Raw genomic sequence first — 23,190 nt, forward strand, 5'->3', positions numbered from 1 at the left:
CAGTATGTTCCACTCAGAAATGTACTTTTTTTGGTATGCAACATCATTACTGTGTGATTTGGTAAAAAGTCTCTCCAGGTTATATACCGTGGTATCAGTATAACTGCCCCAAGCTTCTTTTATACCTTGCCACAGCTGATGTAATCAAGGTGTGCAGTTCATGATGTGTTTTCAGATAAACCCCAAGCACCCTAAACAGCATGTTAAAGCAAATAACTGGAATTCTTGCAACATAATGCCACTAGTGCTGGTTTGTGAAAAGCATCTCTGAAAAGCTGACCATTCATGTAAACCCTTGGTGCATAGAACTGTTCTGTGCCTCTTCTGGACAGGTACTCTTGCAGTGCTGCTTCTGGTTCTCCTTGAAGGGAAGTTGTTTTCAGGCAGGATGCTATTGAAATACTAAGCTTTTGCTATGGTTTCTCTGGGAAGCAGTTCATGCAAAGGTGTGGTATATATTATTGATCCAGAGCAGGAAAAAAATGTGGGAGGCGAAGCTGTGAGAGTCTTTGCTTAAGTGATGCTAGCCTGATCTTGTGCTAGGGTTTTAAAAGTTTTGTGGTGCAGCATTTGGGTGACCCCCCCTGCAAGCTGTTCTGACTGAGGAAAACTCACCTGGTGGGTTTTATACATGAGAAGGAGTCTAAGGTGCCACTAAGAAGAAAACTTCAGTTGTTCATGCAACTGGGAAACTGGTTTTCCTTATTTTTGCGGGTAACTGAACAACTTTCTGATAAAGAAAGTGAGGTCTCTTTAGCATTATTTTTGTGTGCACCCTGACCTAAATTCAGTAATAGAATTCTAAAGCAAATTGGTTTGATGCAGAGAGCCTTTTAAATGTGTGTTGGATTTGGCTGGTCAAAACCATAGCTGATTTACTGGGTTCCTTCTCTCGTGACAAGAATATGTGGTGTTCATCATGGCTGTGGAGCTGAGGACAGCTGGTCCTGCTGGGTGTGCAGCCATAGGTGCATGTGCACGTGGCCCTGGGTCTTGGTTTCTACCAATGCTGTCAGGGGGAGGGCCTCCTTCCAGCAAAACAAAGCTATTACTTGTGATGTTTTGGGGAGGGGGGTAATTTTAGAGACGGGAGACATGGTGTTAGTGAAGTGCATTAGGTGTTCTGAGGTTTAGTCCTGAGGGTAATAGTAACTTGTGGCATAATGCAAACTATTTAATCCCTTATTTCTCTTTCCATTATTTCTCTTGTCCTGTGATCTGATCAATCTGTATATTTCAATATCTGTGTTTGGGATTGAAAATACATGGACAAACACGGATCACTTGCCCCCTGAGGTTAAGTAAAATTCTGTTGTCTTAGTAGCTTGTCCACATGTGAAAAATTTCAGAGAATGGAGGTTTTCCCATGCACGTATATTGCAGCAAGTGCAATGGAGTAGTCTGTCTTCTGTTTGGAGATACTGTGGTATAAATGAGCGTGTGAGCTGCCCTCTGTTTTGGGTTAAGTTAGGCTTTAAGATCAGAGTTGGAAAATGTGAAGAAATAAGTCCTTTGACAACAGTTAGGGAATAGGAGTAAACTCCTGGTGGGAATTGTAGCTGATTTGCCACCACTGTAGTCACTTGCAGATAGAGGGAGGAATGAAGCCAAGCTGACTAGGCTAATTGCTGAAAGTCATAATGACCGGGAAATGCTTTCTGGCAGACTTAGCATAGCAAACTTGAAGCATCTCTTAGTGAAGACTGGGCAGGTCAGTGGTTTTCCTCTTCTTAACCTTAAAAATGGAGCATAATCTGTCAGTGAAAATTTACCGTGTGGAAGCTTTCTCTTTGGAAACTGATTTTGCATGGCTGTAGAATTGTGGTGTTTTAAATGACAGATATTAAGAGATGAGAAGCTGATCTTGCCTATGATTGGCATGAATATATATTGATGCCTGTCCTCTTCCTCTAAGTCTGCATAGTTTGTTACATTCAGCAACTTCCTTGGCATGGACTACAGAGAACCTGCTTTGGGTTACTTGAGGCCTGGCCTCATTGCAAAAAAAACAAACATGTTCAAATCCAAGAGATCTCCTCTTGTATTTACAGGTCTAAACTATGCTGTTATAAAGTCTGGGTGAAGGCGAGGCCCTGCAGCATCTGTCTTTATTGCTGCTAGCTTTGTCTACATAGAACTAAGATGTTGTGTTTCCATTGTTGAGCTGTGCTGATCTACAGTCCTTAGAATAACAACTTCTTTCAGCTGCAGATAGGCGGGTGTGCACAGTTCTGAACTGAAGCTTCAAAGAACATTGGGCCAGTGGAATGGAAAAGGTGAAAAATACTCCAGGGAAAATGTGCTTGTGAGAAATCTGGCCACCTGTAGTTGTGCTAAGCTGCTCCAAACTCCCTTCTCAAAGGATTACCTAAGGGTCTTGATCTGTTAGAACAAAGCCTGAGAGAGTGAGAGAAATGACTACTCATTGAGCTGTGAAAAGAAGGCTCAAGATACTTCTTGAAGAATCTGCAGGCAACAAAGAAGCAGACAAGTGCCCTGAAGTTAACCAGTGATAAAGAGAATAAATTACTGTTGGGATTTCAAGCTTGTATCTTAAAGAGATAGCAGAATTCAAACAATGCATTTGTGCTTTTGACAATTCAGGATTTTATTTTTTTTAAGTTTTCACCTTTTACTTCAGTGTAATTTTAAAGGAGGATACTTCAGGGTTCTACATGAGTTGACATGGATCTGTCAGTGTAGCAAGGTGCTTCATTGTGGCTTGGAAATGCTTGTCTTGAGAATGCATCCATAAAATTTATCCTTGTAGTATATAGTCAAGGCAAAAGGTGAGGCTGGTGGAAAAGTAACATGACCGACTGTTAGAGAAGGAGTTCTTTCTTATGTGCTCACCTTCCTTGAACAAGGCTTAAGAGAATAATTTCTCCCTTGAAAGTAGGCCAGCAAGGAGTAGCATGTAGCAGTGCACAGTAGGTCTGCTTAGGCCTTTCTCAGTAGTGCAGATGATGTTCAGAGACGCAATTGTCATTGTTAATTGAGGTGCTATTCAGGTAATGTCCAAAAATATATATATATATATTTTTTTTTTAAGGGCAGGGTCACACTTAATGTACTTCCTAATTTTTATGTACTCAAAGACAAAACTAAAAGAACTTTCCTATAGCTAAGCTGTTCTATATTCCTTGTGTTCTCTGTATTTCTTAGTTCTTACTATTAGATCCATCAGAGCTGGCTGTGTCAGTGTGGGTCTGTGGTGATGGTCCTCAGGATGTGTGTTAAGTGCAAGTTTACTCAGAGAGACTTCAGGAGGAGGAGAGGTGGGAAAAGGTTAATATGCCATTTACAGAGCCAGAAGGCTTGTCTTAACAGAGCCTGTAATACAGCCTGGTTGGAGAAATGCCCAGGTGGTCAGAGGCAGTGTAACACCTCTGAGCTTTTTACAGCAGCTGTAGAGAGTAGGCTCTGGTTTGTGTGGCCCTGTAAGTAACTTGTTAAGTAGCTTAAGTGATGCTTACCTCAGATACTTGAGAGAGAGTCTTAGGGGCTGCAGTTGTTGGAGTGTGGCATTAGGGTTTTAGCATGGAGGGTGTTGGTCTCTTCTCACAAGTAGGAAGCGATAGGATGAGACGAAATGGCCTCAAGTTGTGCAAGGGAAGGTTCAGATTGGATATTAGGAAAAATATTTTCCCGGAAGGGTTTGTGAAGCATTAGAACAGGCTGCCTAGGGAGGTGGTGCAGTCACCATCCCTGGTGGTGTTTAAAAGATGTGGCGAGGCTCTCAGGGACATGGTTTAGTGCTAGATTTAGGTGACAGTTGGACTTGATGATCTTAAGGGTCTCTTCCAACCAAAATGATTCTATGATTTGGGCAATAAAGGGAGAGGGAGATTCCAGGAAGCTCAGTTGCATCCATTTTTCTCTTCATGGTTGTTACATGCCCCTTTGGCTGTGTGTTTCTGATAAACAAACATTTTATTGTTTGGGAAAATGTGCCAGTTACTTGCTAAGGGCAGCAAAATTTGCCTGTGCAGGGTCAGGCTGTCTGTTTACTATCCTTCGGTTGTCAGGGTTATTTTGCACAAAGTGGTTTCCACTTTGATTTTGTGACGTATGGGAACAGCCTTTGTTGCAGGTGTTATTTGTCAGTGGCTCTGATGGAGACAACCACATCTCAGGTTTGGTCCAGAGACAGCAACAATCTGAATGAGTTATTCGTAGGCTGTCGTGAAAGTTTTGCTTGCTTATATGGTCAGTTGCTTCCAAGCCTGCTCCAAAAGAGGTCATTTATATCAAAAGTTATTGTTCAGCTTTTCTGTTGGGAGTTGGCGGGGGATAAAAGAAGATGCATACTTGTGTTCAAATGGTTGGACTGTCAATGTGTCAGTTCAGTTTTCTTACTGTTAATGTGGAAGTATTGTTTGAAGCTGAATTTTCAGAAGCATGATGGCAGGCAGTTTTAGTGTGTTTTGCTGATTTCCCCCCCCCCAATCTTGTTATTCATGTCACAGGACAAAATTTGTGTGGTTTTTTTTTTCCCCACATAAATGTGAAACTGGAACAGGGAACTTGATAAGATAACGAGTTGAGCTGTTGTTATTTTTATGTTGGCACAAAATCTTCGTTGCACAAACAATTGCGGCTGAATACTGGTTAATGCATAAATTTGCTTCAAGTGGAAGTATGCCAAGTGTTTGGAATGAAGATCTGAAATGGAAGAAAAGTCTTTCCTTGTAGTTCCACAGCCTTCTTGTAGCAATACATATCAGTCTGCCTGTTTCTCTCCTTTTATGGTTGTTTGTAATGCTGGGGATAGGGAGTACAGAGGAGAGAATTTTCATGTGAATACATCAGCACCTGTCTTGTATCCAGAAGCACACTGCAGTTATAATGCAGGTGTCCCTGCAGCAGACACTGATGGTGCTGGTCATGAGGACGGTGTTATGCCATTTCAGCAGCATGGCCTGTTATTCTTCTTACCATTCCCTCTACCTACCCCTTTTAATTGTTTTTAGCAGCAGCAAGAGAAATGCGGTGTATGGAGTAAAATGAAAGACAACACTGTTGAGATGTTCCAGCTGCTGGACTTCAAATTTCTACTGAACAAGGCATTTAGGTTTGGGGAGGGTTATTGCATGTTAGAAAGACAGCAAATGTGATTATATATCCAAGATAACTGGAAGTAATCCTTGCTGTATGGGAAAGGAATGCTGCTGTAAGACTTTGTGTCTGTAGTGACAATGCTGCTGTAGTAGCTGGGTAGGCTAATGGAGAATCATACAGCTTGTTCTGGTTCAAGACAGATTTTAAGAAAAAAAAAAAAAAAGCCACAGAATCTGTAAGGTTAAAATTGAGTGGGCAAAATGGTCTGTTTCACTTGTTTTGGTGTCTGCTTTCCCTTTCAGTAACCAGGAAGCTGATCTTTATCTAAAGAACATGGTGTCTTCTGTAAAAAAAAAAAAAAAATAGCCAGTAAATCGTTACTTCAGAGCTATGTCATGCAAATTAGGTGGTTGTGCTGTTTGTCGTGTTCTGTTTTGTTGTCACAGAAATGACAAGTAATTCCAGAGGCTTGTCTGCATTAAAACTTAAAATGGAAATTTTTATTCCATATGTACTAATGCTATGAAGATTGACATCTTAAAATGGCTTCAGACCTGTGTTAACTAAGTGTCAATTTCACCTGAAAACATGTAGCCGTAGCTGAACCATATACTTGGCCTCAAAGTTTTGTTGGATAAAGTCAAAATCCATTTCCAGTGTTTTATTTCAAGATGTGTTTAAGTTGATTACTTTGGCTCAATGTTTCAGATTGGTCTTTTTTCCAGTAAGATGACTTTCAACTGAGATGGGTTCATGTATGTTGAAAGTAAAAGAGGTATGCAGTGAAATCTTAAGTAGTTATTAGTCAGAGTTAGACTTTGTTTTATTTCCTCTTGTGTGTTCCATTTGCAAAGTAACAGTATAAAAGCTGCTGTTCTGTGTAAAACAGACTTGCAGAGTGTATTAATGAAGCAAGCAGTGGAAAATTTTTTATTTTAAAGAAATACTAATGAAATTTGAATGAAAGTTGTTTTATTGTTTGTTTGGGGTGTGTTGTTCTTTTTTTTTTTTTTTTTTTTTTGGTCGTCTTTGTTTATTTGTTTTTTTGAGGCTGGGTTTCTTTTTTGGTGCAGTGTCATGTAATAACTTGGAACAATTTCACAGTGATCCCCAAGGCTGTAGGAAGTGATCGGCAGATGCTTAGTGGAACTGTTTAGCAGCCAGGAATACTTGGGGACCTTTTTTCATACAAGCTCAAGCAGAAGAAAATCCTGAGGGGTCCTGATCCCAGACTCCAAGGATGTTTATCAGCTTGTCTGTGACCTTTAGGAAAAGGTTTGTGTGCTAATCAAGTGTTCCCTTCTTGCTTGTGCAGTCCTGCACATTCAGTTTGTGAGATGGAAGTACTGTAGATCCAGGTCTCAGTAAGTAAATGATATTGACTGTAAAAACAATATGTCTTGAAGAGAAGGGACAGAAATAATGAGCTCTCTGCCATTGAGGCAAAAGCTGTGATTATCCTGGATCTGAGTTGCTAGGGTGCAGGGGGAAGGTAGTATAACTGTGAGTCAGGCTATGCTGTTGACATGAGGAGTTCCCCATGTAAATCAGAATTAAAACTGTTCACTGTATGGGAGTCATTTTAGCTGAGAAGGTGAAGAATCTGAAGCCTCCTTGTTCTTCAAGCTGGTAACTTGTCGATGTAGCAGGACTGAAGTTTGACTGACTTAGTAATGATTGCCATTTCAGTCTGAAGATGGCTTTGTAACAGGTGGCAGGCTTGAAATCCTTTTGAAGTTTCCAGTTGTCTTCAGAAACCTTTTACTACTCTTTAAAAATTTTGTAGCTGGGAACAATCAGTTATTACAGCTCTTGCAAATTGGCAATAAGTCCTTTTGTATGCAAATAAAAAATACCCGAAAGAGACTGGTTAAGGTCTGTTTGAGGTGGTCAGGTTTGCTATATGACAGTCACTAGCTGTTGCTTGTATGCCAGGTTCCTCAGAAAAGCTTTGTACCGAGTCTTGGTTCTTATAGGATCTATTCGGCAACCTCTGGGTATCAAATACCAAAGGCCCAACTGCCAAGGTAAAAACTTAGGAAATTCTAAAATTGTAATTGGTGCCTAATATGATGAGTAATTAATGAGAGTAATCTGGCAGAAGTTGAGAAAGAAGTCTTCTGTTGCATTTTAAGCCTAGAAGATAGAGGCCACCTCCAGTCTCGAGAAGAAGAAAAAACCACCTACAGAGATTTTGATTTTATTATTTTTTTTTTTTTTCATGAAAGGCATTTTGGGGCCTTTCAAAATACTTGTCTTGGGATAGTTCATACAAATCTGTTTTCAGATGCTGTTGTTTATGAAGCTTAAAATGTTCCATCCTATTATGTTAATGAGTACGACTTGCTGTTTCACAGCCTTCAAGATTTGTTGTTTGCAGCCTAACTGCTAGACCCTTAAACTGGATTTCACTGTTTGTTACTTTAAGAACCATTTACTACTTTTTTTTTTGAGCATGTCTTCATGTGAAGCTTCAAGATTGTGAAATAGTATATACAATGAAACACAGCTAGAAAGATGTTGCGGATGTTTGTCCAAGGGTGTTTGTCTGAGGATATTTGTCATGTTTTTTTGAGTGAGTGTTGTGGCTGGTTTTATCACACTGTGCACTGAAACTGTTTGCTGCTGCTCTCCATCTCCATACATCTGCTTTCAGATTGTCCATGTCAGAGTAATATGGTGTAAACCCCACATTCCATATAAATTATTAAAATTTTTAATGTTTACTCTTTGTTAATTTCTGACTAAATGCTGGAAAGCAGCAGCATATAAATACTGTGTGGGTGCAGGATGCCCTTAAAGAAGACTACGGAATGGAATGGGCAAAATTCACTCTTAGGCTCTTGAAATCAGGTGTGGAACCCGAGGGGGGAAGGAGAAAATGGCTTTTTACAGCCTTTTTTTAATGCTTCTGGGTTGTCATTACAACACAGCTGTGGCTGAGGACAAACTGTAAAACTGATAAACAAATGCTAGAGATGCTCTGTAGATTAATGACCAGAGGTATTCATGGCAGTTATATACTGATTAGATGGATAAATAAGTGGCTTTTGTCTTTCTGCATTAAGTTCCAGTAGGTGCTGGATGTTGGAAATGTAACTGTTGTCTGCCGTTGTTTGTAAGTGAAGTTTTAAATAGTTGCTTTTATTGTTCTCTACTGTTGATAAAATTTAGCTCATCATAAAGCTCTCTGGTAATGCTTTGTGGGCAACTGTATTGATATAAAGTGTAAATATTACAAAGTGTTATATGTATGTGGGAAGGTGACCTTTTAATGGTACCAAAGCTATTTGTGTAACAAAAGGGCGTAGCTTTGCTCTTGGGTTCTTCTGTTACACTGCAACAAACAATATGAAAATTTCTTATCAATGAAATTCATGCAGTATCACTGGAGTTGAATTGTGTAGCGTAGTACCGTTTTTTTATGTTTTAATGTGTATGAAGAGCTTTCATACTAAACCGCAGTTATGTGGTAGGTAATTCTACTGAGATGAAGATTAGAGTTTGCTGTTCTTTCAGACTTGAGGTGTTCATTTAGGTATTGTGTTCCAATTTTGGTAGTAAAGTAACTTTACTAGTTGATGATGTGGTTCAAGAGTAGTTGTTTTGGTGTTGATTACTGGATTTCTATTTCATAAGCGTGGAAGATGTGAAGAGACAGTTGTTTGTAGGTGAAATTGAGTATTTTCTTCTCCCCCCCTTTCTGGCTTGATATAAGATTAGGAAGACACTGATCTGTCTGTAGCCTTATAAGTAGTAAAATGGAAATCTGTAGGTGACTGACTCCGTTTCTTCAAATCCTTAATGTTTTTTTTTGTGTGCGTGGTGTGTTGGGGTTTTTTTTGTATGTGTTTTGTTTTTTTCCCTGAGAGAAGCTATGTGAGTTTGTTAGACCTTAGTTTGCATCTGTATGAAGCCATATGGAGGCATATGTATGGATTTAGAAGACACTGGTGTGGGGATGTGGGAGGACATATGCTGATGGCAAGTATATTTGCATATGGTTTGCTGGTTAGAGATTAAAATTTGAGTTGGCATCAGGAACTGAATTCTGTCTCCACATGATATAGCATCACACAGTGGCAAGAGGCATGCCAGTTAGAGCAAAGTTAACTCAGTTGTGTTGTGCTTTTTTTTTTTTTTTTTTTTTTCTTCTCCCTGCTCTAACCTGGCATTTATTAAACTGTGTGTTTGGTATCTGCTGTTTGGCAGTCAAAATAAAAAAATCACTGAGATCTTGCAGGACTGTCTTCAGGGTGCATTGACGTGAGTTTTGGGGAATCAGCTTTTACCTGGTTGAGGTGTCTGTACCTCCACGTATAATATCAGATGGCAGAACAATACTAAAAAGGCAAAAGTACCATTCCTTACAAAAGAAAAGATCCAGCCCTGCTGATAAAATAGTTTGTGCAGTAAGTTATACATCCTGATTCTGGTGTGGTGAAGAAGAAATGCCTTTATGTTGTTTCCTAGTTGATGGAGCAAAGAAGAGGAGCAAATAGCTTACCCCGAAGTTGGGAAGGAGAAAGAATGGGTGGAGTTTTGGGTCTGTACTACAGAAAACAGAGAAAACAAAACATATAGGTTTGTGGGATGGCATGCACACAAAAGTGAGCCCTGTGGAAGCTTGAGAGCATGCATGGGGAAAATGACAACAGAGGCACTGAGGAAGAGAAGTCTGTGGTACCCAGTTTGATGTTGTTGCAAAGCTCTGCTAAGTAGGGAAGAACTCTTTCTAATAAGAAGTGATAACAACATGTGATGTTAAAATTTTTAAGTGTAGTCTAGTATCATAGTACTTGGAAAATTCAGAACAATATTTAGCCCAGAAAAGCAGTACTTGGAAGGTAGTTAAAGGTACTTGTGGCAGGAAATTTCTGTGTGCTTTGGATTTATATACCTGTTAACACATTTCTTTTAAGCCCTCTTTAAATTTCTCTCGGTGTTCTTATTCAATGTTCTTATTCAAAACTGTAGGCTGTCATCTTTGAGAGCAGTCAGAACTTGATAGTTTTGTTCTCCTAGCTTTTTTGATTGGTAGAAGCCTCACATAAACTAGAAATGATTATGGGCAAAGTAAACTTAGGCAAATACAGGAATTAGACTTTTATTGCAGGATGACAGCCCTTCTGTTGGGGACTCTTTAAACAATTGGATTATGTCAGAGTATTGTTTGGTGGGAAAAATACTGACTGAGAACCCAGATTAAATATTCTGATATGTAAGGTGGAGGGTTTGTGAACTATTCTATGTTGTTGTTGTGGTGGGGTTTGTTTTGTTTTGGGGTTTGTGTGTGTGTGTGTGTTTTGGTTTGGTTTTTAGTTAGAGGAAATACATCTGAAGACTGTTAAAGGAAATGTCTGTTTACTTGGCCTGGTAAATGGAAATGCTTTGTCTTTCATTTGTAGTTTCTATAGAGAAGGGAGTATTTTCTGATAAATGAAAGTGGAATTTTCACTTCTACCAAAATACAGCTGTACTCACCACTGTTAGGGTGATAGTATGACAGTGTCTGGTATTGTGTGTCATGTTGAACCAGCTGAAGAAGAAACTGTAGATGTACTGAAACCCTTAAGGTAAAAGGCAGTTATTGGAATATAGAGCGGTATAACTGGAGGCTTGATCAAAGGTTCTGCAAGCCACAATTTGAAGATGGATTTCTTCTGTAATAGCTTAGGAAAGGAATACAGCGATGTTTAAGGTCATAAAATAGTCTACATTTGTTATTTAATAAGTTAATTTATTGAGACATTGCTCTGAAATGGTTTAAATGATGGAAGATGGAAATGCTTTTCAAAATTTTATTGCAAGAGAAGCTTTCTCCTGATAATTTGTGGTTGTCCTGGTTCTGTATTGTTTGTAGGTAGATTGCTTTTAATCTCAGATTTCCTTGGTTATAATTTTTTTTTTTTAATCTCACTGTGTTGATATTCTTAGCTAGAAGGAAAAATACAAGGATTTTTCCATTGGAAACCTAGACTGCCTAAAAGACCTAATTTGAAGGGAGAGGATGCAAGTGGGGGAGAGATGTTTTCATATTTTGATTTTTTTCTTAGCAAATGTTTCATAGTCTTAGGATGAACTGTAACCAGCTGTTAAAAATTTCACTCATCTGGAGATTTTTTTTTTTAGTTAGTCTAAGTAGTAGGGATTTTGTGAATTGGGTGAGCCAAGAAGATACTTCCAACTGCTCAATAGTTTGCATTTCCAGTGATGTCACTTGGCTCCTGAACAGCAGAGTGGTTCCTTTCTCTTGCTGCAGCAGGCTTAGGCCTTTGGAGGAAGACAAATGGCAAGTCCTCAGATGACCTAAGTCTGATGTCGTAGATGCCTGGCACAGAGCTGGCAGCAACCAGCCAAGGTCTGTGGCAAGGCAGGAGTGAATTGTTCCTTAGGACTGGGGAGGAAACCAGGAGTTGCCTTCACCAGTTTGCTAAACTGGAAAACTCTAGCCTGTATGAGCATCACTTGGGAAAAGTAGTGTTGAGGAGGAATATCAAACACTGCAGGACTGTCCTGGTGTCAGCAGTTGTTGACTTGAGAGCCACTTTCATCAGAAGTTAGAAGTCATCCACTTGAGTTTGCTGTGTTCCTAGATTTGAAGGAGGAGGGCCAAGAATCTTCAAAGATGCCTGTGAAATATATACTTGTGTATTACCAAAAGCTATCTGAAAGGAGATTTTCAGCCCCGCAAAACAGTATTGTTCAAGTGATAAACTTGAAGTAGCTCTTGCCCTATCTTCACAGTATCACAGTATGTTTGGGATTGGAAGGGACCTCAAAAGATCATCTAGTCCAATCCCCCTGCCAGAGCAGGAACACCTAGGTGAGGTCGCACAGGAACATGTCCAGGTGGGTTTTGAATGTCTCCAGAGAAGGAGACTCCACAACCTCCCTGGGCAGCCTGTTCCAGTGCTCTGTCACCCTCACGGAGAAGAAGTTTCTTCTCAAATTTAAGTGGAACCTTTTGTGTTCCAGCTTGATTCCATTACCCCTTGTCCTATCATTGTTTGCCACCGAGAAGAGCCTGGCTCCATCCCCATGGCACTCACCCTTTATATATTTATAAACATTAATAAGGTCACCCCTCAGTCTCCTCCAAACTAAAGAGACCCAGCTCCGTCAGCCTTTCTTCATAAGAGAGGTGCTCCACTCCCTTAATCATCTTTGTTGACCTACGCTGGTCCCTCTCCAGCAGTTCCCTGTCCTTCTTGAACTGAGGGGCCCAGAACTGGACACAATATTCCAGATGTGGTCTCACCAGGGCGGAGTAGAGGGGAAGGAGGACCTCTCTCGATCTACTAACCACACCCCCCTTGTAATACACCCCAGGATGCCATTGGCCTTCCTGGCCACAAGGGCACAGTGCTGGCTCATGGTCATCCTGTTGTCCACCAGGACCCCCAGGTCCCTTTCCCCTACACTGTTCTCTAATATGTAATTTCCCAACCTATACTGGAACCTGGGGTTGTTCCTGCCCAGAAGCAGGACTCTACACTTTCCCTTGTTGAATTTCATTAGGTTATTCCCCGCCCAACTCTCCAGCCTGTCCAGGTCCTGCTGGATGGCAGCACAGCCTTCTGGTGTGTCAGCCACTCCTCCCAGCTTAGTGTCATCAGCAAACTTGCTGATAGTACACTCAATTCCCTCGTCTAAATCGTTAATGAATATACTGAATAATATTGGCCCCAGTACTGACCCCTGAGGCACTCCACTAGATACTGGCCTCCAGCTAGACTCCACACCATTGACTACCACTCTCTGGCTTCTCTCCTTAAGCCAGTTTGCAACCCACCTCACTACTCTATTGTCTAGACCACACCTCCTCAACTTAGCTGTGAGGATGCTGTGGGAGACTGTGTCAAAGGCTTTACTGAAGTCAAGGTAGACCAGATCCACCGCTCTGCCATCATCCATCCACCTTGTTACCTTCTCATAAAAGGCTGTGAGGTTGGTCAAGCATGACTTCCCCTTGGTAAAGCCATGCTGACTGCCCCTAATAACCCTCTTATCCTCGATATGCCTTGAGATGGCACCAAGGATAAGCTGTTCCATTACTTTCCCAGGGACAGAGGTGAGGCTGACAGGTCTATAATTACCCAGGTCCTCCTTCTTGCCCTTTTTGAAGACTGGAGTGACATTTGCTTTCCTCCAGTCCTTGGGCACCTCTCCCGTTTCCCAAGACTTGGCAAGGATGATGGAGAGCGGTCCAGCAATGACTTCAGCCAGCTCCCTCAGCACCCGCGGATGCATCCCATCTGGACCCATGGATTTATGAATGTCCAGACTATTTAATTGCTCCCTAACCCAGTCCTCATCAACTAAAGCAAACTCCTCCACAAACAAGATGTTTAGGTTCAAGCTATGTGGTAGTGCTATATCCTAATAAGTTTTGAGCTGCAGGCAGACTGTAGAAGGGAAAGTTTTTGTGTGAGTTCTTCACTTTTGATGAGAATAGATGGGAGGATGGAGAGAGACCTTTCAGGAATCCTGAGATGAATTGGTCACTCTTTGGGTTTGTCTGCCATTTAGATTCTTAGGGCATTTATGTGCAGGAATCTGAACTTGTGATGCTCATTAGATTGCTTTTAAACTTTGGAGACACACATCAATCTTAAATAGTATTTCTGTCTTCATAAACTGTATTAATCACGTTGTAGGGGTTTCTGGCATGTGGTTGGTTTGTCTAGCAGTCTTGAATTTAGATTTATATTGCCATTTTGGATTTTTTTTATTTATTTGATTTTTTTGAAGATGTGGATCTTTGAGGATGTTAGAGCTTTATGAGGGGGTGTTTAGACTTCATGTTTATAAACTAATAAATGGTTTGATGTTAGGTCATAGACTTAGGGGTGTGTTTATGGAACTCTCAAAGGAGTGTTTTCTCTACACTGCTTGACCCAGTCTTCCTTTGACAGGCAGTAGAAAACAAAGGTGTATTAATGGCTTTTCCCTCTAAAATATTGTTCTCTTCCTTAATTACTAGGTGTTTCACAATGACAGAAAATGGAGAACACATGGCAATAGGAACTTGAAAAGAACTAAGACCACTTGGCATCTGTTTTCTGGAAAAAGCAGATCTAGTGGGTTGCAAAATATGTTGATAATGTTTTAAATAAGTGTTTTCTTGAGAAAGTTTCTGTGAAACCCTTGTATGTTGCATATGAGTTGATCATACCTGGAACATGTTGCTGGTCTTTTTTTCTTAACTTGGGTTAGGAGACATCAGACCTGAAAGAAGCAAAACAGCAGAGAATTTGTCTGCAAGTCAGAAGAAAACAGCTGACACAAAAGTAGTGATGACTATAAGATTTTTTCTTTTTGTGGATTTTGTTAATAGAGTTGAATGCTATTTGAGGGCAGGTTATTCCTTTGAAAGGTGATTGGGTTGTGTGAAATAGAAAATTCTTTCTTTGTTTTTTTTATATATATATATATATATATATTTTTTTTTTTATTTTATTTATTTTATTTTTTTTTTAATTCTTTTGGGAGGAAAAAAATCCAAACTGAACAGCTTGCATAGAAACTCATAGCAGCTACTACCTTTAGGCTGTCTGGAGAGGTATCTATTTCATTTTTCCCTCCCTGTGTTAACATGGACTTGAAAATTGTAGAGTGCAGTGGGGAGATGTGAAATCTATCGTAAACTTTTCTAGTACAACATGTGGCTTCTACTCCCAGAGGAAATGGACAAGATGGTAGAAGGTACATTCTTTGTATGTGGTTTTGAGATGCCTCATTGCATTCATTGGTGAAATAATACCACTTTGTGTCAACTGAGGATAGTTCAGCTAATAAAGTACTATAAAGGCAAATGCAACTGTGGGGTTTTTTTGTGTTTTAAGTGTATTTTGGTCACTTATTCTTGAACCAGATCTGTTATTTTTCAGGTGGAATCATTTATCTTAGATCAAGATGATCTTGAAAACCCTATGTTGGAAACAGCTTCTAAATTGCTTTTGTCAAGTACCGATGGCACTGACCTGAGAACAGTAGATCCAGAAACTCAGGCAAGATTAGAAGCATTACTTGAAGCTGCAGGTAAGTCCTTGTGTCCTATACAGGTTTAATCCTGAAGCCCTTACATATATGTAAGACCATACTGGAACTGCTTGCTTAAGTCTAATCCATAGGAGCACGATATAAATGCAGAATATAAAGTGGTTTGAACTTGCAAGGTTGTGCAAGTCATTGAAGAGAAAGAAATTAATTTAAAGCATTTTGAATTTTGGAAAATCAGAGTTTCATGTGAAGGCTATGCTTCCAATCAGATTCCTCCTGTTAGATTTGTAAAAGCCTGAGTAAAAATTGACACCTTGCCCTGGCTTGCAACCTTATGTGAAAGACTCAGCTGCTCAATGAGACTCTTTATATAGTAATTGTTATAAAACAAAGCTTTACTAGTTGCATATATGAAATAGCTGTAACTAGTTGAAAAACAATGCCTTCTGTGGATTGGAGGGTTTCATTCATGTGTATCACATTAGAGTGCAGTTTTTAAGTTACTGTTGTAAGGAGTTAATCCCTTTGTTTTGGAAGCTGTAGTTTATTACTCTTGCAATCTTTCTGCCAACAGATCTCATAGGCTCAATTTCAACTTCTCTGTTTTCTCCTTTTCTGGCATGCATACTAATTTGTTGTAAATTGGAATGAAAGGAATAGGTAAGCTGTCTACAGCTGATGGTAAAGCATTCGCAGATCCTGAGGTGCTTCGCAGATTGACTTCTTCGGTCAGTTGCGCGTTGGATGAAGCTGCTGCTGCACTTACCCGGATGAGAGCAGAAAGCACAGCAAATGCAGGGCAGACGGACAAGTAAGCAGAAATTTAAATTGATTTTTTTCCAGTCTTTTGCCACTTGCCAGGCAGCTGTTTATCACTTTTGTTTACAGGACAGTGAAACTCTTACTCAAGTGGAATTAGCACCAAGTTGTCACCGGTGATTCTTCCTAAAAATTCCTGGACTGTTAGGTCTTGAAATGGGAAGTGAAGTAGTTAATATTGCTTCGTATTCAGAAATTGTGCTCCAAATAATTTAACTTGACAAACTATAGAAACTTTCTAAACTCTATTAAATAGTGTGACTTGGAACTGTACAAAAAAATAGCAAATCCCAAAATGAGTCATTCAGTAATAGAATGAAACTAGCTTTGGGACTGGAAAAAAAAAGTTTCAGAGAACTTCACAGTGACTCTTTTATTGAGGAAAGAAAACGTTCTTGAGGAACTTGAGCCCTCACGGGGGCTGTGCAGCTTTCCTGGGTTAGGTGGGAGTTTGGACAGAGCCTCAGCCAGAGAGTTGTTACTTTTTAACTGGACTTTCTGGCTTTATTTTTACTTCGTCTTACTTATGTCTGCAGGAACAAAAAAGAAAGTTCCCTTCTAGGTTGTAGTTCAGCTTCGATAAAACAGAAACACTGTGTTAGCAGAAACAACTGAAGTGCTGCTGTGCTAGTTTGCAGTTTGCTCCTTGAATATTGAGTAACTTGAAAGAAACATTTCTTGGTGTATTGATCAGGACATGTGAAGAAGAGCAGAATTGTTTGGTATTGCCTCTGCTTGTGTGTGTGTTCCTCCTTGTGCCCAGCTACTTCTTTTCCTGTGAACTTTAGCGGTTGCCTAAGTTGTTACCAGGACAAGAGGATATGGGAAATAAAAATAAAGGTGGGAAATACAGTGAATAGATGTATTTGAGAAACATTTCTCCATATATTACAATGGTGTCTGGCAGCACAAATTAAATATTGGGTACAATACACAAGTATGAGGTAGGCAGTCCTTACAAATATCCACTTTTAAATCTTGAGTATTGTAAGAATGCTCTTCTTCATGTTGAGTAATAATACAGTTTGTAGAAGTCTTCAGTCAACTACTGTATTTTTCATTCTGTTTTGAGAGAGTTATGTGTTGATAGGACTACTTAAATGAAGAAGAGATCAAAGGACAGTGGCTGTGATGAGGCCAGTAGTTTATTATTATTGATCCAGTTATTCGGAGCAGAATAGAGAACTATGTCAGACTTGAATTTTAGTTGTCACAAAGCAATAATTTTTTTTAGAATGAAGGCAGTGTAGACAGAAGATAGTATCAGAGCAATTGAAAATGGGCTTCCAGTAGACCTTTTATCATTCAGTTCTGTTCCTGTCAAAAAAAAGTGAAGAACTCATAAAATGACACAAAAGCTACAAGTACTCTGACTTACGCTTAACAAACCAGAGAAAATTAGCCTTTTCTGCTCGGTTGACTGAAGGTCACGAGTAAAATGTCAGACTGCGCTAAAAAATTCAGGATCTTCCAGAACAGATGGGAAGTGATATATTTTGTTATAGGAAAACAGTGATGCAGGTCATTTGTTTTAACTTAATTAACAGTTACAGTACTGAACAAAATTGATTTGTGAAGGTGAACAGGCTATTTCCTGTCCTCTGGTCCTGGGGCAAAAGAGAACATGAATGTAAATCTGAGTAGCGGTTGCTGATTTGGAAAGGAATACTCATGGTGTTGTATTTACCTGTGATCTGATAGTGTCTCCTTTACTTTGAACCTTAATTGAGAAAATGAGCGGGACAAAAGCTGTGTTTTCAAACTGAACTATGAAGCAGGAATAGACTGAGTCTGTATATTATGTAGAAATTAGTAACATAAACCAACAGTGATTTGTTTGCAGTGCTATATGATAAGCCTTTCAAAAGGGAAAGTTATTACTTCTCAGATTCTTAAATTATTACTAAAAAAGTCTTTGTATTTCTGTATGACATAATGCCATGTTGCATCTATGGTGTTGAGCAGTAAATCATGGTGTCTTAACAAGTTTTCTGCTTCAGTTTTATGTATTACATAATTTGATAAAGTTAATGGTCATCCTGCAGATATTTATCTTTTAAACTTGCTTTAAAAATTGGTAACAGGAGTGGTTGAGTAGGCACATTACTCAATTTTCGTAAAAGTGAAGTGGCAAACCTCAAGTGTAAAAATGACACCTCTTTAATTAGCAGTTTTTTAGATAGTGTGTTCTATTTTGTTGACTGCATTCTCATGGTATGTTGGATTTTTGCTCTGCATGTAGAGCAAGTATTTGAAGCATAGTCCATTTTCACTTTTAAATGCTTTCTATCTTATTAGCCGCAGCTTGGCAGAGGCTTGTTCAGAAGGAGATGTAAATGCTGTGCGGAAGTTGCTAATTGAAGGACGGAGTGTGAATGAGCACACAGAAGAAGGGGAAAGCCTCCTTTGTTTAGCCTGCTCAGCAGGATATTATGAGCTTGCGCAGGTTGGTTTCCTAGCTGTTTTTACTGTGTGTGTGTTGTATAAAAATAAGTGTTGAATTAATGTATTTCCAGTGTTAAGGTAGTGGAAAATGTCAGTTAATGGGCAAATGAAGATTTAAACATAAGCTGAGTGTTCCTACTGCATTTTTTGTGCTTACTTTCTTTAAGTGTATATAACACAAAACTGTGTGTATGTGAAGTTGGGTGCTTTGTGCAGCACTTCAGCCATCTTGACATGCTGATCTGTCACTTGCTTTGTTACTTGTTGTTGCTCACCCTTCTGTTCACAGGTTCTTCTGGCAATGCATGCTAATGTGGAGGACCGTGGTATTAAAGGAGATATAACACCTTTAATGGCTGCTGCTAATGGTGGACATGTCAAAATTGTAAAGTTGCTGCTAGCTCATGGTGCTGATGTGAATGCACAGTCATCAACAGGTAAATAAGTGGTTTTGATCTTGTTGAAAAGGACTGAAAACCTGAGATATGCAGCGTGCAGGAAGCCTTGGAAATTTGGGAGGAAAGGCTCTCAGCCAAGCAATGCCAAATACTTGCTTGTGGTTTTAATTTTTAGCTTCTGTATTTTATGAAGCTGTAAAATATTAGTTGGTTGCAGACATGTAAAAGGTGGGTAAGGTCAATTAGTATCTGAAAGGTACTTGCATACATAGGGTTTGTTTGTCGTGTAGCATTTTAAGCATAGTTTGTGGAGTTTCTGTGTATATAGAAAATTATTTAGTGTCAGGTCCAGGAAACGAAGGGAAGATTGTAAATATGAGAAGATGCCGCCTCCTGCCCCCGCCCCACTTTACCGTGGCACTTTGGTAGGCATTTGGGTTGATGTGACCAAATGGTTTTGGGAAATTTTCTTAATTTATGTGACCTTGAAGTGGAGAGATGCTGTGTAGTCAACAATCATTGACAAATAAATTACTGACCCTGAATGACGAGGAAGGTTGGAATACCCGAAGGCATGTCACTTTTATTTTTTTCATTGGAGTAGCTCTGAATAGTAGTACTGCTTTGACCTTTCACTTTTTTCAATATATCTTTCATAAAGGCATAGTCTTTGACTTATGTTGAGATGTTCTTGTAGTTTTTCCATGGAGCTTGTTTTTATCTCCTTGTAAAGACTGTGGGCATTTTTTTTAGAAGCAGCAGTTGCTTCTGCTCCTTATTTTGAGCTTTTATTTTTACAGCATACTATTTCCCTGCTGATTAACAGGAGAATGGATGGGTTTTTGTGACAGAAGCTGGGATTAGCTGGGAGAGAAATGGGAAGAGGAGTGCATCAGTACAGTCCTCATGCATGTGGAGATAGTCAGTTGGTTGGCACTGAGCTACTTTGTGCAGTTACTTGCATTTTTTCCTCTCCCTATAGTTCTTAGTCTGTGGCTTGAGAAAAAAACTTGTTTCGTAAGGTGGGGAGGTAAAAGCAATGAAATGGAGCATAAGTTGAGGTTCCCAATGTAGAAATGCTATCAAATTCTAAGTTATGTTTTCAAACCTTTTTCTCTTCTGACTTTAGGCAATACAGCCCTTACATATGCCTGTGCTGGTGGCTATGTAGATGTTGTGAAAGTACTGCTGGAATCGGGTGCTAGCATTGAGGACCATAATGAAAATGGTCACACTCCTCTGATGGAAGCTGGTAGTGCCGGCCATGTGGAAGTGGCCAGAGTGCTGTTAGAAAATGGAGCAGGCATAAATACACATTCCAATGAATTTAAGGAGAGCGCACTTACACTGGCTTGCTACAAAGGTATAGTACTGAATACCAAACTTGTTAACAAAGGTGTGAAAAGTGTGACAGGTGTGGAAGGTCTTTTCAAACGTGTTGATTTGGCCTTGCTGTCTAGGACAAAATGAACTTAAAGGCTAGAAATAGACACTTTCTACCACTTTTGTCCTGGCTGTGATAACACACAGCACTTGGGTACCATATGTGAAATGATGATCAGTGTGAAGAGTGCAGGTATCAGAATATAAAACTTCTGTTAGAGTCTGTATGATTCTTCACAAGATTTTTCTTTTTTCTATTAAATGGGTTTTGAGGTAAGGAAACAACACACTTCATCATAAAGTAAGTATGGTAAGTTTTCTGTAATGTTACTAGATTTTACAAGATGCATTTGCTAGGTTCAGAAATTACTTAAAGGACTTAGCACTTGGAAAACACAGTATCTAGGACCTTGCCTTTTAGGTGTCAGTGCTTAGGTAATAGACCTTTCTTGCCTTCCTTAGAGTATTAGGCAGCTATCTTGCATCACCCTAGCAAGTTGTTTAGTTAATATTTAATTAATAGGACAAATCTGTTCAAACAGCTGAGAAGTTGCTGTTACAATCACTTAGGACTTGTTTTATTAGAGCTATTAGAATAGTTCTTGGCATCATAGAGTTATTGATGTCAGCAGCAAAGGTACTTCTTGTGGGCCTTCGTCTTTCATGTGCTTTCTTTTACCTACCTTGATAAATTCAGTGCTGCCAAACGCCCTCAGAAGCCATCATAATTTCCTTTTGTGGTGGCTATTGGAGCAAAGTCTGTGAATGAGGGAAGTGAGACACCAAAACATTCCCTCCCTGAAAAAGTGCTTGGGCTCTGAATCCTGAAGTGAGGTTGGAAAGGAGAGATGAAAAATTAAATGTCTGTGATAAGTTAGTTTTGATACGGGACAGAACAGAAGTGAAGATGTTCAAGCTTTTATGTTTTTTCACCTTATCTACATATGTTTTGTCTATCCCTTTTGCATCTCTGTTGCTCCAAATCTCATGTTTCGGTCATAAAAATACACTCCTAACGTTAGGCTGCTTGCCTCCTTTAGCGGAAAGACATGTGGCTTTTGGGACCAAGAGGGTTGCTGACTTCTCCCAAATCTAGTGGGAAGGGTGAAAAGGCAATGTAGCCTCATATTGGGCAGTACCTGTACTAATCATGGTGGTGTTAGGTGTATTTTTAGTGTTAAGGTTTAGCCATGGTCATGCTGACTTACAATACAGCAAATTTTTTTTTCTTTGACTTGGATTTATATACTTGCATGTTTTATTGGTCTTGCCTGTATAGTGAAGTTGGCTGGACTTGGCACACATATGAGATGTGGTGAACTATAGTCATAAATAAACAGAGTGTTTGAGAGCAAATACTTTCAAAAAGCTGTTAGGTGTCCTTATCTTGGGAGGATTCTTAGAGATGGTTGAATCACAAGAGTATACTTGGAAGTGTGAAGGTCTGAGGGCTGACGTGAAGTCAGGGACTGGCTAGAATGCCAATTATAGAAACAGTAACCCTAAATCCTTAATGTCAAGCAAGAAGAGGGGAAAAAATATTCTCCCACACCTCTCTAAAAACAACAAACCAACATGCTGTAGATGGAAAAATCCCAATATCTCTGTACATAATAAATCATCATGAAAAATTTCTGGAGTGTGCACTACTCAGCTCTAATATCACCTCAAGGAATGCATGTAGTGCGGATGTGATTTTAGAAAGTAAGTGAATTGGACTATATTTATAGTAAATACACTATTAAGCTTCTGTGTATGTTGAATGCATAGATATGAACATGACTTTTGAGAGTGTTTCCTGGGATTTTTGAGTGTGTTGTAAAATGGCTATCTGTTACCTTAATTATGTACTTTAGACGTTTTCTCTGACTTGTGAAATGCACCTGCTGAAGTAGTTTCTGTTAAAAATTTTCTCCATCCAGGCCATCTGGAAATGGTGCGATTTCTGCTGGAAGCTGGTGCAGACCAGGAACACAAGACGGATGAAATGCATACTGCGCTCATGGAGGCTTGCATGGTAAGAGATGTATGGCTTTAGCAGCAAGGCATATGTACTCTCTCTTTGCTTCCTGAAGATGAACAAAGAAATTGCTTTTGGCCTCTTTTTGGTACACAACCTAACCACGTGATGTTTTGGTACTCTACTTGATGGCCCTTTGGTAGAAGAAATTACGTGGGAGATGGGGAGAAATACGTGGCTGAAAAAGGGCACTTCCTAATTCAGCAAATTGAACTTGTCCCTCCTATTGCTAACAATGTAGTTGAATTCTTAGGAGACATCAGCTAAAACTTTCATCATATGAGCATTGGCAGGAGAGGTCTATTAACCCGTCCTTTAAATAACTGGGTTTCCTAATGTCCAGCTGCACTTGTATTTTTTTCTCAAGCAGCAGAAGTCAGTGAGCAAGGCTGTGCTCACTTGTCCCAAAGCAGCTTCTGTAGGCCGCGTCTTTCCTTTTGTTATGAGATTTGATTTTTGCCCTTCAGTAGTCATGGAGGCCTGGTTTGAAACAAATATTTTTGTTATCAGAGTTCAGAGACATCAGTGACTTGAAGAGATATCAAGAAGTAAATCATAGTAAGTTATTTGAACAGAACCTTTTTTCTTTTGCTCTGTGCTCTGGGTGAGCCACTTTCAGTTGGTAAAACGGTAAAATCCTTTATTAGGGGAATCTCTAAAAAAATAACTTGAAGTAGAAGATTCTTGGTGGCTGTTGAAATGCTTTTAACAGTTCTAATGTGTGCTAAACATAGTGAATATGGTCATAACTGGGATATTAGAGTTATTTAACCTACCTATGTCACATTTAAGGGATTTGTAAGTGAAATTCTGCTCTGCCAGTGTAGGTGGTTGTGTTTAGATGTGGTTGTGCAATTTGTTTCTGTGTAGTTCACATGGCCACTTACTCCTTGAAAGCACAGGTTCAGAAACTGTTTGGGAAGCAGCTGGGAAATGGTAGAGGAAATAGTTAACTTTTTACTAATAAGAGGACTTCCATGTTACTGCTTTGCACATCTGAGGCAATTGTAAAATGACAGCATAAAACAGATTACCTTTTTATAAAAATGAGTGAGATTC

General features: G+C 39.5%; 1 protein-coding gene across 7 annotated transcripts in view; it reads left to right on the forward strand.

Annotated features, from left to right (window-relative positions):
* The window catches only part of ANKRD17 (ankyrin repeat domain 17), a 99,324-nt gene that overhangs the window by 32,542 nt on the left and 43,592 nt on the right, over positions 1-23,190 (forward strand). For all 7 annotated transcript variants that reach the window (XM_082052119.1, XM_082052118.1, XM_082052117.1 and 4 more), the window contains exons 2-7: positions 14,955-15,105; positions 15,721-15,877; positions 18,184-18,331; positions 18,620-18,767; positions 19,858-20,091; positions 22,034-22,128. In XM_082052119.1, coding sequence (XP_081908245.1) covers positions 14,955-15,105; positions 15,721-15,877; positions 18,184-18,331; positions 18,620-18,767; positions 19,858-20,091; positions 22,034-22,128 — 933 coding nt within the window. The remainder of the gene's footprint in view (positions 1-14,954; positions 15,106-15,720; positions 15,878-18,183; positions 18,332-18,619; positions 18,768-19,857; positions 20,092-22,033; positions 22,129-23,190) is intronic.

Source organism: Streptopelia decaocto (genome assembly GCF_964273445.1).
Source record: "Streptopelia decaocto genome assembly, chromosome: 4".
Lineage (NCBI taxonomy): Eukaryota > Metazoa > Chordata > Aves > Columbiformes > Columbidae > Streptopelia > Streptopelia decaocto.